Genomic DNA, 16563 nt, shown 5'->3' with positions numbered 1-16563 from the left:
CTCGAGGTGCAGTAGCTAGACCGAAAGGCAGAGCTACAAACTGAAATGAAGATTTTCTACCTCGAAAATTTCGATATTTCTGGTGAGCGGGGAAAATAGGCACATGGAGGTATGCATCCTTGATGTTGATTGACACCAGAATTGTATATTTAGGGGGAGGGACTTTAAAGTTTTCCCTCCCCCTAACTATACAATAATCTATAGGACGTGGCACCCTTATACCTTATCTGTATCCACATTACCACTCTGTGCTATGATACAATAAATTTGTTCATTCGATTGACGCCAGAAGTTCTCCCCCTTATAAGATGGAGACTACTGATCGGATTGACTCCAAACAAATAGCGGACATTCAAAAATCAGTTTAGATCTTTGAGATCTAGAATGGGTCCGACATCCCCATTTGGTTTTGGTACGGTGAAAAGGTTTGAATAAAACCCCAATCCCTGCTCTTTCATGGGGACCACTGAGATCACTTTTTGAGACAAAAGATGGTACAATACTTGAAAGAGACTTCTTTTTCTCTGGATCCCTGGAGACGTTTAATCTGAGAAAATGAGGAGACAGGAATTTTTGGAACTCTAGTTTGTACCCTTGAGTTATTGAGGAAGTCATCCCTCTGTCTTGACATTCTACCTGCTCGACCCTTGAGAACTGCAGAAGTCTTTCCCCCACTTGAGCGAGCGGGGCGCCCCTTCATAAGGAGGCTTTAGTATATTGTCTCGTAGGTTTCCTCCCCCAGGACTTTTTTTCCCTGGGGTTGACCCTGAGGTTTACCTTTTGAACTTGATGGCGGAGGCCGTTGTGACTGCCTGGAGGCAGATGCCCCTGGCACTGGAGAAGGAGCTTGTTTAAATGAAATATGTTTACTCCTCTTCATAATTTGCAAAAGGGTATTTTTTTCCACTAGAAATTTTTTGGCTGCCTTTATCCAATTCATCCCCGAACAGCCATGAACTGTGAAAAGGAAAACTAGCCAGAAGCTTTTTGTATGGCGCTTCAGCTGACCAATTTATCAGCAATAAGATTCTACGTATATGTACCAGCCCAAGCGTAAGGCGTGAGGGCTGGAGAATAATATCTCTCATAGCGTCGATTACAAAACATAAAGCCCCGGTAGCTCGGCTAAATCCTTGGCCTGCTGATTAGGAATAACCTTGAGCACCTGTTTAAAATGGTCTCTCAAGGATTGACATACACCAATTGCTGCCAGCGCAGGCCGAGTCACAAAACCTGCCAGAGAAAAATGCTTATCTGGGTGATCCCACTCAGAATACATAAGCTTTTCCAGCAATGAATGGACAGGAAAGGTATGCACAGTTCGAGGAGGCTTTAGCGGACCCAAAGAAGAAGTGGGCTTATCAACCGACTCAGTTAATGGTAGCATAAATGTGGAATGGACCATCTCAGTAAGAGATTGCACCAATCTTTCAGATTGTGACGCTGATCCTTCCGCATTTGATCCCTCAGAAGAGAAGTCATCAGCCTCTTCACGGCCCCCTGAGAGAAAATTAGTCTTCTCCCAACCCTTGTTCCTCAGTTGGAGGGTCCTGGGTGATGGACGGGGACCTGTCGTGTTTTGCCCCACACTGGGATCCAATTAAAGCCGCTAACCTTTCTTCCAAACCTATCATGGCTGAGGAAAAAACTTCTTCAGTAATATAGACAGGGGCTGCAGTGTTGGAAACAGTTGGAACATTTTCCAGCTCTGATGGCTCACTCTGTCTAGCCACCTCAGATCTCTCAGGGGAGGATGCCAATGCAGAGATGAGTTTAGGGCTTTTTAGAGTCTGAGGGAGTCCCATTTGAGCCCTTTTTTGGGCGAGGAGGAGAGCTGATAAAACAGAAAACTGCCATACAGAGGCGGTGGAGAACGGAGCGGTATCCGACGATCATTCTGCCCCCCCCCCCTCAATCCAGGGAGGGGGGGGGGGGAGAGCTTCTGTCCAGGAGGGGGGTGTTTTTAGAAAAAAAGAGAGAAAGGAGATCTGCTGTTTCTGCTGAGACAGTGATCTATGGAAAGCATGACAAGGTACGTGCTCTATATGGCTACCAGTGGTGAATTTTAGGCACAACAACATTTACTTTTTAAAGGAGACAATTCATAAAAGAATTTAAAATTCCTTAGAAATCTCCACTTACCTTTCCCGCCACAGAGATTCTGTGGTAAAACCAATCAGACCCAATATTCACCCCTTCTTCACCCCTCACTGTGGGCTCCGTTAAAAAACCTTCAGGAACTGGGGCCCCTTTTTATTGGGAGATCCACACTCCTGGACCTGTAAAGCACCCCTCCAGGAAAACTTTATGGGTGAAAAAAAACAAAGTACTGGATCCCGGGGTCCAGCTCTCTAAAAAAAAGAGAAGCTTTATGGGCTAAACCTTGTTTCTTCCGACACAAGGCCCGGGTACCATTCAATTTGACCTAAAAAGACACTTTGAATGGATCCGTCGCATAGCTTCCCCTAGCAAGGAATATTCCAGTGGAGCTCAGCACATCTTTACTCGTGACCAACACCTAAGACACTGGCGAAAAAACTGAAGTACTCCCAGTAGTGGGAGGGGTTATATAGGGAGTGGACTTATTGTCTTAGGGTGTGCCAGTGTCCATCACCTGAAGGTGGCCTACAACCACATAGTAACTACTATGGCCCTGTGTCCTGTGATGTACAATAAAGAAAAAGGGCTTTGCACACTACAACACAGCATTTGTTCAGCATTGGGTACCACAACACACAAGTGGTTTATTATTTAGTTTAATCAGATTTTTGTATTTATTTTAGATGAGTAAATATTAAATACTACATATAGACAATTACATATCCAGCCCACAGGTGACTCTTTCCAACTCTCCTAAATTTTTCTGAATTCCAATGGAGTACATGAAAGAAAACAGCTAATGCTCTTTTACCTCCTTTTAACCCCCCCCCCCCCCATAATGTTCTGTAGCAGATGTGCAACCTGTATTTTAAGTTGAGCTCCACAAATTATTTGTATTACATATTTACAGTGGGTCAGCTTGGCACAGTGTGGGTATGCATATTTCATACCCAATGGAATGCTGGGAAATTATTGTAGTAGTTGGTGCTACTCTGGTGATAGCTGCAACTATCCAGGCAAGTTCTATGCAAGTGGTTGTGCCATTTTATACAGGGGGGGGGGGGGGGGATGCTTGTTCGGCACTCATGCTATTCATAGAAAGCTTTGTATTTTTTTCATTGACTACAAGGTAGTTTCTGATTGGATGAGGTGGGGGGGGGGGGGGGGGAAGAGTCGTGATATCACAGTCTCCACCTTGTCAAATCAGAGAACACGATCACAGCTATTTTTATTGGAATGCTTGTTCGGCACTGATGCCATTTATAGAAAGCTTTGTATTTTGTTCATTGACTACAAGGTGGTTTCTGATTGGATGAGGTGGGGGGGGGGGAAGAGTCGTGATATCACAGTCTCCACCATCACAGCTCTTTTTATTCTTTTAGAAGTGTGGGTGGTACACAAGGTCAGTTATTAGTAGTCCTTCCAAACTAACCAAAAGGTCTTGAACATATATTGTTCTTCCTTTCAGACATACTAACACATTATTTAGTAAAACATACCACAGACCACGATCATGATAGCCTTTAATTCCATTAATGGCAGACAGTAAAATCACAACCAAGCTTGAGCCAAGAAAGCAGAACAGCCACCATCAACTTTCAGCAAGCTGTCCATCTAAACAAAGTTTACTTGAACAAGTAGACAATGATTAATTGCATCTGCAAACCTATTTATAGGTCTGCAGTATATTCGTTTTCTTTAGATGTCATCCAATTAGTGAACTTAAATAATCAGCTACAATCGTCAGAAACGTACAGTTTGAGAGGATGAACAATACTTTTGAGAAGAACTGTGAATTCAGAAAGGATTATTACGAGAGATATATTAAACATGTCACATTTAGGATTAAAAAAATAAAATGGAATTATACACACCAGATCCAAAGCAGATCCTCCTCCGAGGTATTCCATTATAATCCATAATTTTGTGTCCTACAAAAATAATCCTCATTAAACATCATATTCAATATTCATTATTAGCCTTATACTATGACATATTTTATAGCTGTTAATTTCAAGTAATAATGCTACAGTAATTGCATGGTTAAGCATGCCAATTTTTAATTTCTCTAGAGTGACATAGGTCTCGCAAATTGCCTCACTTAAAGGAGCTGTCTAGGCAACATACAAAAACAAAAGACATTTCCAAGGGTTACCATCATAATGAGACACGCATGTTTAGGCTGAAAGGGCCCGATTTAACGGAGCTCTCCACACCTGTCAACCACCATAGTGCAAGCAACTATACATCACAACGGATTCACATGGAACAAAATAAACAGCAGGCTATGGAAAAAAACCCATCATGGACAGGGTAGCAGCCAGCATCTCTAGGAATAAAATACATAAAACCTCCCAATCTGTGTTTAGAACTTGATTAGTTAACTTTAGAGAAAAGTATTACAAGCTAGGAAGAGCAGCCTGAAGGTGAACAAAAAGTGAGCATAAACCCATCACTTGTAAAAAGCAGTTCCACCACTTTCCTAAGAATCAAGCACACAGGACAATTTGCAAACTCTCCTAGAAGCCTTTCCTCCTAGCAGCAGCGTTTTTGCAGAAAAAAAGCCTGACGCTTGTAAAAGCTTTTAGGCGTGTTTACAGGCATCAAGAGCCTGGGTGTGGATTCATTTATTGGGCAGAATAATATCAGAGTCTGGCCACTGAAATGAATTAATGCTCAAAACGCTAAACATACCTAGTATTTAGACATGTTTTTTTTTAAAGGTGTTTATTTAAATTTTCCAACATACAGCTTATACAACAATCAGGATACATAGCGAATAGCCTCACTCCAGATGTGTAGACAGGTATAAACCCTCAGGATACAGCGTAAAGTAATGTATGTAGTGGCCCGAGCACTCCCCCCTGTAGGTAACCCTCCATGCAGCGAGCTGGCACACAGTCCGCTGCCTATCCCGTTATTAGTACAAAAACTATGGCAGCACTCGGAACACTCCAAGAAAACCCCCAAAATATACAGTGGAGATGCACCACTGGAGTAAACAAGACAGTTATACGCAAAAACACAGAAAACCCCAACAAAACAAACAAAGACACAAAAAAAAGACATGCAGGCATCCCAACACACACACACACACACACACACACACACACACACACACACACACACACACACACACACACACACACACACACACACACACACACACCTCATCCAAACAAGTCACCGTCCCACTGCGCAGTATCATTTTTAACATAAATAGCAGCCTCATAGGGTCATAGAATTGCTGGTTACTACCCTAGTTCGCCCCTCCCCCCTATACCCAGCATCACACTCTACAGTACCCGAGGTCCCGGCCCTACCCCCACAGCCCCAACTAGGGGTCCTGCGAGGACAGGACCGTCCCCCAGAAAGAACCAGAGACATCCAACCACGGCTGCCACACCTTATGGAACTTTTTCAAACAAGCTCTATTTTTATACACAATTTTACATTTGGGGAGTTCACCATTAATAATACCATACAGGGATTGAATTCTTGGAGGGGCATTCTCTTTCCAGTGCAATAAGATCACTTTACGTGCATAAAATAAAATGGTACGTAGTAAAGTCCAAGCTGATGTCCTGTGGACAAAGTCATTTAGTATACCCAGCAACCCCACCTCAGGGGTTTCGAGGCACCGGGAGAGCAAGATGATCATCAAAAAAATTTAAACAGGTCCTTCCAGTACGCATCCAGTCTAGAAGAACTCCAAAACATATGAAATAGATCAGCCTTATCAAATGTACATCTAGGGAACACGGCCTCATTTCTCAGACCCATTGTAGCCAATCTAGCCGTATAATGGTATAATGCAGCTGGTGAATGAACTTAAACTGCACATATTGATCGGAAGTGCTGATAATATCCTGGAAACAAGTTTCAGTAGTTTCCTCCCACCCCTCCTCCGCCAGGTCAGGTATCAAACGTTTCCACTTCTCAAAAGAATTGTGAAATGGGTCTGCCCCTACCCTGGAGAGGTGACCATAGAAAGTTGTAACCTGTTTAGTGAGATCTGGGTAAGACATCAGGTCCTCCATAGGAGACTCCTGAAGCTCTATGGTCAGAGAGCCAAACTACGCCCGGATGGCATGTCTAAGAAGTAGATAGTATTTAGACATGTTTAGCAGAGTCGAACATTTTTCTGCCCAAACTCTGCTACTCCTGGACGCACTTTTCCTGCCTCTAAAAGCCCCTGCCACTAAATGCTGCTAAAAACCTATGCATGCATGGACACATAGGGGAAAAAACAAAACAAAAAAAAAAAAAACTGATGCCCCTAGAAGCAGCTGCAAAAACGTCCAATGAGGCCTTAACATCAAGTGACCTGAAGCCACTGTGGCTGCGAGTACCAGTGCTGATATCAGAAGAGTCTGGGGCTAAAACCCAAGAACCAGAGCTGCTGAAGGTAAAAAAAAAAATCAAATCTAGCTTTCAGCAGGTGTATGATGTTGCAATCTCTTCCTCTGCCAGTTGGAGGAAGCTTTGTATTTAAACAGAAAAAGTTTTCTGTGAATGGCAGAGCAGCTCCCTATAGAATACAATTGACCTCTACATGCCAGAATTAAATTCTAAAACAATCTATTTTGCCCTATATACCGGGCATCACAGGAACCATGTAAATTGATAACATTTGAGCTGCAAATAAAATAAATACAGTGCCTTAAAAAGTATTCATACTCCTTGAAATTTTCCACATTTTGTCATGTTACAACCAAAAACGTAAATGTATTTTATTGGGATTTTATGTGATAGGCCAACACAAAGTGGCACATAATTGTGAAGTGGAAGGAAATATCTGAAAAATGCGCTGTGCATTTGTATTCAGTCAATACTTTGTAGAACCACCTTTCGCTGTAATTACAGCTGCAAGTCTTTTTGGGTATGTCTCTTCCAGCATTGCACATCTAGAGTGACATTTCTGCCCATTCTTCTTTACAAAATAGCTCAAGCTCTGTCAGATTGGATGGAGAGCTTCTGTAAAAAGCAATATTCAAGTTTGGCCACAGATTCTCAATTGGATTAAGGTCTCGACTTTACATGGGCCATTCTAACGCATGGATATGCTTTTATCTAAACCATTCCATTGTAGCTCTAGCTGTATGTTTAGGGTCGTTGTCCTACTCTCTCCAGTTTTTTGCAGACTCGAACAGGCTTTCTTCTAAGAATGCCCTGTATTTGGCTCCATCCATCTTCCCATGAACTCTGACCAGCTTCCCTGTTCCCACTGAAGAAAAGCATCCGCACAACATGATGCTGCCACCACCATGTTTCCGGTGGGGATGGGGTGTTCAGGGTGATGTGCAGTGTTAGTTTTCCACCACACAAAGGGTTTTGCTTTTAGGTCAAAAAGTTCAATTTTGGTCTCATTTGACCAGAGCCCCTTCTTCCAGATGTTTGCTGCGTCTCCACATGGCTTCTCGCAAACTGCAACCAGGATTTCTTATGGCTTTCTTTCAACATTGGCTTTCTTCTTGCCACTTCTCCATAAAGGCCAGATTTGTGGAATGTACAACTAATTGTGGTCCTGTGGACAGATTCTCCCACCTGAGCTGTAGATCTCTGTAGCGCCTCCAGAGTTGCCATGGGCCTCTTGGCTGCTTCTCTAAATTAATACTCTCCTTGCCTGGCCTGTCAGTTTAAGAGGACGGACATGTCTTGGTAGGTTTTCAGTTGTGCCAAACGCTTTCCACTTTCAGATGATGGACTGAACAGTACTCCATAAGATGTTCAAAGCCTGGATTTTTTATTTTTTTCTTAATAAGCTGACCCTGCTTTAAAATTTCTCCACAACTTTATCCCTGACCTGGTGTGTTCCTTGGCCTTCATGTAGCTGTATATATACACCGAGGTAAAATTACAAACGCTATTTACTAATTAGGTGACTTCTGAAGGCAATGGGTTCCACAAGATTTTAGTTAGGGGTATCAGAGTAAAAGGGGGATGACTACAAATGCACACCATATTTGTAAAAAAACAAAAAAACAAAAACAAATGGAAAATGGAAAACCATTTATCATTTTCTTCCACTTCACAACTATGTGCCACTTTGTGGTCTATCACATAAAATTCCAATAAAATATATTTACGTTTTTGGTTGTAACATTTCAAGGGGTAGGAATACTTTTTCAAGACATTGCATGTATATGGTAACCTAACAATATTTCAGTTTTGACTTCACTGGAAGTCTGCCCAATACAAGGACCCACTTAGGGTGGCCATAGCAGCACCTCTTTATGTGTTGCAGGCTTCAACATTGTCATCATGTTCCAGTCACTAACCCATGACTCACGTTGTGGTGTCATCCATGTTGAATCCCTGGCATCATCTATAGTGTATTCCCTTTAAAAAAAAAAGGTTTTAAATGATATGCACTATTAAGTTGCATTGCAACCAAGCATAAGTTATAACATGTACCCTATGTGCCTACTCCAGGAGGGGTAGGTGCCCACTTCAAGAGAAAGATTGTTAGGGGTGGAGGTGGAGGTAGCGGTGGTGACGGGGTGGAGTTTGCATCAAGCTGGTAAGTATTAAAGGCGAGTTTACTTCCTCTTTGATTCCCTGCAAAGGTAAAGCATAATGGACTACTATGCTTATATCGCCTATCGCCGCAATCTCCGGGTTGCCCAGTGCGCCTGCACGCCGCTGTTTACGGCGCATCTCCTAAGTCGTATAGGTTCAGGAGATATTTCTTGGACCTAGAGGTAAGCCTTAATCTAGGCTTACCTGTAGGTCAAAGTGGTTTGTAAGGGTTTACAACCACTTTAAATAATGGAAAAAAGGATTTAGTCTAAATAAATCTGGTCAACCCATAAATGTATAAATCCACCATCTGCACCCATGGCATCATCCAAGCATAAAAAAAAAAAAAAAAAAAAAAAACAACACACATGCTAGCTATTGATATCTTCTATAGAAAAATATTCATTTATTTCTAGTTTTATAGCATATTGTAGGCCTATTGCAGAAATAAAATTGTGCCCCACAGTAGACCTATTCTTTAATATGGGTAGATTTGATGGCAAGTATAGTAGAATTGATTAAAGAATGTTTTTAGCCAGAAAAAGGCGAGGGAATGAGGGAATCCTGCCCGCCTCCCTTGAAATAGCTTTGGCTCCTGAACTTTCCATCATAAACGGAGCATGGCCTTTTATATAAAACGCAAACTTCATCTGGCAGTAAGTGGAACAAAAGATGTCTCTTGCATGCTCACGTTTATTTTAATGGCATAGTTAGATTCTTACCAGGAACATGTTAGTGTTGTTTCCTGTTCACATCGAGAACAGTGTTCCATCTGCATTTCTTATTCACAGACAGAATTGTTTAATTTTTTGTTTTGTTGTGGAGCTACTCAGTGGGCTCCTTCAAATAATTAAGTAGCTTGCTGTTTTCAAAATTGACAACCCTTAGAGCCGGTTCACACAGGGGCGACTCAGATCCGACTTCAAGTCGCCCCAAGTCCCCTCAGGTCGGACAACATGTAGAAATCAATGTAAGTGAATGAGAGCTGTCTTAATTCACACTACTGAAGTCGCTCCGACTTCAGAAAAGGTTCCTGTACTACTTCAATCCGACTTGTAGGCAACTGGTACCCATTGATTTCAATGGAGGTCACCTTCAAGTCGGATCTCCGTCTATATGGAGGCGACTCTCAGAGAATTATCAGTTCTCAAAAGGAGTTCCCCCCTGAGAGCTCATTCTCTGATTGGCCACGGCAAGTCGCCTGGCCTGGGGCGACTTAAAGTAGTGTTGTAAGTTGCGTCCAAAAGTCATGTTGAAAGTCGTGTTGCCCCTGTGTGAACCGAGCCTTGCATAGAGGAATACAAACCTAAAGCACATTGAAATGGTTTATCTAAATCCAAGAACATTTCTTAATATAGATGTCATTTTATTAGCTATACATTTTTAAAGCTGGGAAAAGCTGTGCAGCAACACCCTGGAAATGACAGGTCACAGTGATGCCTCCACCCATGCCTTCACGTTTCATAGTCACACCTTTGTACATTTACTTCATCACTGGCATAGTACTGACGTCTTTCCTCTTGTTCGGTTCTTTTATCAACAGCCAGAGAGAGGTGTGCAGTTGTGTTAAAAAAAAAAAAAAAGAAGAAGAAAAAGGGGATCATATCCTTGATATATTTGCACCTTATTTTGTTCACAGTGGGGGCGATTTACTAAAACTGGTGCACACAGAATCTAGTGCAGCTCTGCATAGTAAACAATCAGCTTCCAGGTTTTTTTTTTTTGTCAAAGCTTAAATGAATAAGCTGAAACGCATTGGTTACTATGCACAGTGTGCACTATGTTACTAAGCTTAGAACAAAGCCCTCCAGCGGTGCGCTGTCACTGATGAGAGGGTTAACATCTTCACCAGGTCTTAAAACTGGGTTTGCAGACTCCAGCTGTGTGAATGGCTGGAGCCGTGATGATGTCACTCCCGGAGACCTCGTTTCTAGCATTAAGCTCTGTGACGGGCCTTCAAAGCGCATGTGCCGGTAATGTCACCAGCTACATCCAGGGGGAATATCTCCTATACGGTGCAGGTTTAGGAGATTTTTATTTTATCTGCAGGTAACCCTGATTATAGGCTTACCTGTAGGTAAATATCACAAAGCAGGCTTTACTACTGCTTTGGAGCCCTTTCACACCGAGCCGCAGGGGGCGTCGGCGGTAAAGCGGCTCTACTTTTAGCGCAGTTTTAGTGGCGCTATTCGGCCACTAGTGGGGTGGTTTTGACCCCTCCCTAGCGGTCGAAAAGGGGTTAAATCGGCTCACAAAACACCGCTAGAGGGGAGTTTTGCCGGCAGTATCACAGCGCTGCCCCATTGATTTTAATTGGGAGCAGCAGTGGAGGAGCAGCGAGTTCCCTGCTCCAAAGAAGCTACTGGCAGGACTTTTTTTGATGCCCTGCCAGCGCACCACTCCAGTGTGAAAGCCCTTGGGCGCTATACAGGTGCTATTTTTTTCAGGCACTATACAGGTGCTATTTTAGCGCTGTAGCGCCTGAAACGCTCGCAGTGTGAAAGGGGTCTTAAGTTGAATTTTCAAGCAAGTTTTGAATAGATAGCATAGGGAAGGAATAATACCCCTGTGCATTTGTTTTGTTGTCTGAGGTGAAATCTTCTAAAAAGAGGCACACTTTCTATCCCTGTGATTATTGGATTTTGAAAATGTTGGGGGTTGTAGAAACAAGGATTGGTGATAAAGCTTCAGTGGAGACCCCTTTTTCTCATTATAACTCTTATGGGAGTGAATTTCCTTTCCATGGGGTAGATTGCCTCTCACTTCCCGTTTCCCTCCGTTTGTAAGTAGGAGTCGTATGCAAAAATCGACCACCCTCGTTAATACAATCACCTGTATCAAATCCCCCAACACAAGCAGGCCTGTACATAACCCCCCCGAAGACTCAGCCTCCTGCACTGTTTGCAGCCCAGCTAGTAAATATTTGCCAGGTTGCCCGTGTCTGAGCACTAATTCTCCAAAGACTTGAATTGGATGTTGCTCCTGCAGTACAGGTACGGCCCATTTGAGTCTATGGGACCTTCTTGTGCAGGGACAGCTTCCATCAAAGCCTATAGACACAGGCGTTTTCCTTTTAATAGATTCCGTTCAACATGGAGAGTGGAAGGCAGCATGAAGTCTGGACCTGAAATTGCAAGCAAGGTCAAGCTGCATATATAATCAGACCTAACCTCACAGAGCCTTCCAATTTTTAATTCTAAGTTACAGCATATCTAAACCCAAAAACAAAAAGTAATATGTTGTAACTTAACAGTCCTTAGATGTGGTGGCTGCATTTGCTTTCATTTTTCAGGCTAAGATCTTTTGAAGCAAGTACAGAATTTTTTTTTTAATGACCAACACGTTATACTATCCTGCTCTGTGCAGTGGATTTGCACAGAGCAGCCCATATCCTCCTCTTCTCAGACCCCTCCCTCCTGCCCAATGCCCCCACAGCAAGCAGCTTGCTAAATTTCGAAATGTTAAAGTCTAGACATCACATAAAAGTAATTAGTAGGTAGCTATTCAGGAAAAATTTAAAGATTAGTGGGGTACCAAAATGAACATTTTGATGCCAAAACCGAAAACTCAGGATGCACTTCGCCGAAATCGAGAATTACAGTTTGTAAAAAAGTTTTTACCAAAACATATTGAAGCTATAGGTATATAATGGATATGGGCTGACCAAAAGTTATTGTACAATTTAATCAAAAGCGGTTTCATGGCCAGGTGTTGGCTACTCCTTCGTTAATTCTTCATCAATTAAGCAGGTAAAAGGTCTGAAGTTGATTCTAAGGCTGGATTCACACTTTTGAAGTTTTGGTGCTTTTTGCATTTTGCAGGTTTGCACTATAGTCCATTGAACATTGTTTCCTATGGAACACTTTCTGTAGTGCAAATCTGCAAAATGCAAACAGAATTAAAAATGCATAGGTGTGAATCCAGCCTTAGTGTGGTATTTGGAATCTATTGATCTGAACCTACATCATGCATTCAAAGGAGCTGTCCATACAAGTGAAATTGTAAGGCTTCAAAAATTAAACAAATCCATCAGAGAGATAGCAGCAACATTAGAAGTGGCCAAAGCAACAGTTTGGCAAATTCTGAGGAAAGAAGAACATACTGGCGAGCTCAGCAACATAAAAAGGCCTGGATGATCATGGAAACAACAGTGGTAGATGATCGCAGGATGCTCTCTATGGTAAAGAAAAACCAATAACATCCAGACAAGTGAAGAACAGTCTCCAGGAGGTGGGCGTATCTTTGTGAAAGTCTACAATCAAGAGAAGACTTCACAAGAGCAAAACACAGAAGGTTCACCACAAGGTGCAAACCATTCATAAACCTGAAGAATAGAAAATCCAGATTAGACTTTGCCCAAAAAAATAATCTAAAAACAGCCAGGCCAGTTCTGCAAAAGCATTCTTTGGAGAGATGAAACCAAGAATAATCTGTACCAGAATGACAGGAAGAAAAAAAATAAAAATAAAAAAAAAAAGTGTGGAGAAGGCTTGGAACAGCTCATGATCCAAAGCACACAATGTCATGGGCCTGCATGGCTTCCAGTGGCACTGGGTCATTGGTGTATATTGATGATGTGACAGAAGACAGAAGCAGCCAGATGAATTCTGCAGTGTTTAGAGATAGAAATATACTGTTAGCCCAGATTCAGCCAAATGCAACAAAGTTGATTGGATGGCACTTCACAGTACAGATGGACAATGCTCCAAAGCACATTTCAAAAGCATCCCAGGAGCTTTTGAAGGAAAAGAAGTGGAATATTCTGCAATGGCCGAGTCAATCTGATCTCAACCCAATTGATCATGCATTTCACTTGCTGAAGGCAAAACTAAAGGCAAAAAGACCCACAAACAAAGAACTGAAGACAGCTGCAGTTAGAGAATGGCAAAGCATCAGAAAGGAGGCAACCCAGTCTTTGGTAATGTCATGGGTTCCAGACTTTAGGCAGTCATTGCCAGTAAAGGATTCTCAACAAAATATTAAAACTGAACCAGGGTGGATAAAAATCAAAGGATTTACATTTTTTTTTTTTAAACTGATTTTTTTTTTGTTTTAAAATCAGATGTTTTTGATTTTTATCAAATGTATTTTAATAAAATGCTTTTGGTGTAAAAATCTACAATAGTTTTCTATTTAAGATACATTAATAATTTAGTTTATTTAGCATGAAATGGAGCTTGGAGGCAATATTTAAAACTATAATTTTTTTTTTGGTAAACTCATTCAATGAATCCAAGCTCTGCAAGCTGAGATAACATGCACTGCATTGATGCAGTCACACAATTTCACAGTAACCATGAGATAAAACAAAGTTCAGATATATTTCTTTATCCCATTGTTTAGCAACTCTATGTACATTACAAACTGTACGATTGAATTGGTTCTGATATCGCTGTTTTACTAACCTGACAGCTTATTCTAAATAGGAAACCCTCATTTTGTTTGCAAATATTAAAGATATGAACTACCACCAAGAATAAGTCCTTACATTTAAAGAGCACCTGTTATTTCAGATCCATCATGGCAGCGTCTGTTAGCGGGCATCCACTCACCTGCTGCCGCCACATCCCTCACCTTGTTGTGTCACTGCTGCATCACCAGCCGTCCCAATAAAGTGAATGGGACTGTCGGTGAGTCAACAGCGGGTCAGAAGTGGAGCCACTGTGGGACAGAGATGACAGTTGCTCTTTAAAAATGATGATTAAAAAGCGAGTTGATTTAAATCAAGCCTCTTTACTAGTGGTTTAAAATCAACTTGATTTAAATCAAATACACCCTGAAATGAACATTTGTGATTATATTAATTTGTCCACTTAAAAGGGGGGAGGGGCACGACTGTGTATAAAAATGTTTGCAGTTCCTAAAATTTGTACTTGATATTTATAGTTCAAACCCCTTGAATTAAAGCTGAAAGTCTGCACTTTGAAAATTCATTTGGATGGTTTTGTTTTAATTTTATTCTGGTGGCATACAGAGCCAAAAGTATGAAAATTGTCCCTTTGTCCAGATATATATGGACCTGTGTATATTTTTATATACAATTGTATTACATTTGACTTTTTAAATAACAAAACTAATTTAAAATTAATATAAATTTATTGTCTGCCTTTATCGGCACATTTAGTGCAAGAAAAGCTCAAGAAAAATGCATCCCTTTAAAATTCTATGTATGCCTTCACACTGGTTCATTGCACTTCCATTGCGGTATTAAAAATCCTGCTTGCTGCATTTTGGGTCAGTTAAAAAAACTGCATTTAAAAAAAAAACCACACACAACCAACTCACCTCCCCATTGAAATGCATTGAAAACGCAGCAAGAACACATCAATAACGCATCCCTGTTGCATTTTTTGAGTCTCGACCTATGAAAAGCACACCATAAGCACAGTAAAATCGCTTTAAAAGCAAGGTTTTCCGGGCCATTATCAGCACCTATTTTTTTTATTGGCAAACCACCGATAACCCCATTTTCGGGCGATACTGTCAGCCGCTGAAAACTTTGGTGCATCACTAATTTAAAACGTTCTAAGATCACATAGGCCTAGAAATCAGTCATTCGGGCACTGAGAGCTGAGCCGTGGGAGGCAGAGAAAGTCACATATTCCCCCATACTGGGAAGTACTGTTTTTCACAGGTCTTTGGCAGTGGATCAGGTGGGGGTGAAATGTGCCTTGGGGTTTAAGGCCTGTGCACATCATTGATCCACGTTGCCTCCAGGTTAAACAATGCAGGAGCGTTGATGTACAGAACACACAACCGCAAGAAAGAGGCAAGAGTTAATACTTTTTGTAAAATGTTATTTGGTTGTTCCTGACAGTTGTAGTGAAGTAAAACCAACATTATTGTAAACACTTTAAAGTGGTTATAAATCCTTACTTATATCCAACTGAAGTGACTGGCCTCAGATGATGCACAGAGATGAAACAAATCATCCTATATAAGTCGTACTTGTTTATTTGCAGCCATCTGTCCTACACTAAGAGTTAAAAAGGATATTTTACAGACTCGCAAACCAGGAGGCAGGGACCTGCAGTTACACACAGACAGTAGAAGAGCTGATTGGAGAGAAGGGATACGCCCCCTGTCACACAGCAACAACGTTTAAGCTGTCAATCACAGGCTGTGTGCCGGAGCTACCTTCCCTGTCACCTTTATAGCTCTTGGTGTCAGGAAAAAGTGTCTGAAGTGGCTCGCGAAGATAACAAAGGAACTACATGGCAGAGAGAAATGGTACTTTGTGCTCTGGAGAGAGGCAACGAAACACTATAGAAATATGTGCTTTGTTCCATGTCTGAGGTTTACAACCACTTTAACAATCTCTGATACTAAAACACGTGCTGCTGACAGTGGCTCTGCTACACATACTGAGACCCTGGTTGTCAAAATTACATCAGGTCCTGGACATTATCCACCTAATACATGGTAATACATGGCTGAGATCCAACTAACATGCTGACTACTTTACCTACCTATATTTTAAATTTAAGATAGTAGGCAATACATTTTGGGTAGAGGAAAAAAAAAAAAAAAAAAAAAAAAAGTACCTATATATAGCCCATTAGCTTAGGTTTATATTACCAGTAAGATAATATCCACAATCTGCTGCAGGCAGGAAGAAGGACTTCCTCAATCTCTTCCCATACATGCACTTGACATGAAAAATATATCAGATTCTACTGCGATTGCCTGATCTGATAGTTGAAGCCCTGCCAAAAACCAATGATGCATACAGGTACATTGTCAATTTCTTCTATACAATAGACAGTAAACGTAGGTCTCATGTACACTGCTGCTAGTAAACAGACATTTAGGAGCAGTTGGGAGTTTTTTTTTCAGCTGCCCCTGAACTCTCCTCTGTTATCTTATCAGTACATGTACACAGGGGCGTTTATAGGCAGTTGAGTTTAGAGGCATTTTTTTGGAACGCAACAAAATGCATTC

General features: G+C 41.5%; 1 protein-coding gene across 1 annotated transcript in view; it reads right to left on the bottom strand.

Moving 5' to 3' along the window:
* The window catches only part of STK24 (serine/threonine kinase 24), a 77056-nt gene that overhangs the window by 34420 nt on the left and 26073 nt on the right, over positions 1-16563 (bottom strand). Inside the window, exon 3 of the mRNA XM_077482991.1 lies at positions 3975-4031. Within this exon, the coding sequence (XP_077339117.1) occupies positions 3975-4031 (57 nt within the window). The remainder of the gene's footprint in view (positions 1-3974; positions 4032-16563) is intronic.

Source organism: Lithobates pipiens, unplaced genomic scaffold (genome assembly GCF_037356315.1).
Source record: "Lithobates pipiens isolate NorthernLeopardFrog02 unplaced genomic scaffold, aLitPip1_a1.2 Scaffold_16, whole genome shotgun sequence".
In the NCBI taxonomy this organism is placed as follows: Eukaryota; Metazoa; Chordata; class Amphibia; order Anura; family Ranidae; genus Lithobates; species Lithobates pipiens.
The sequence above is the reverse complement of the archived record's forward strand: the minus strand, read 5'-3'. Positions and strand labels throughout refer to the sequence as shown.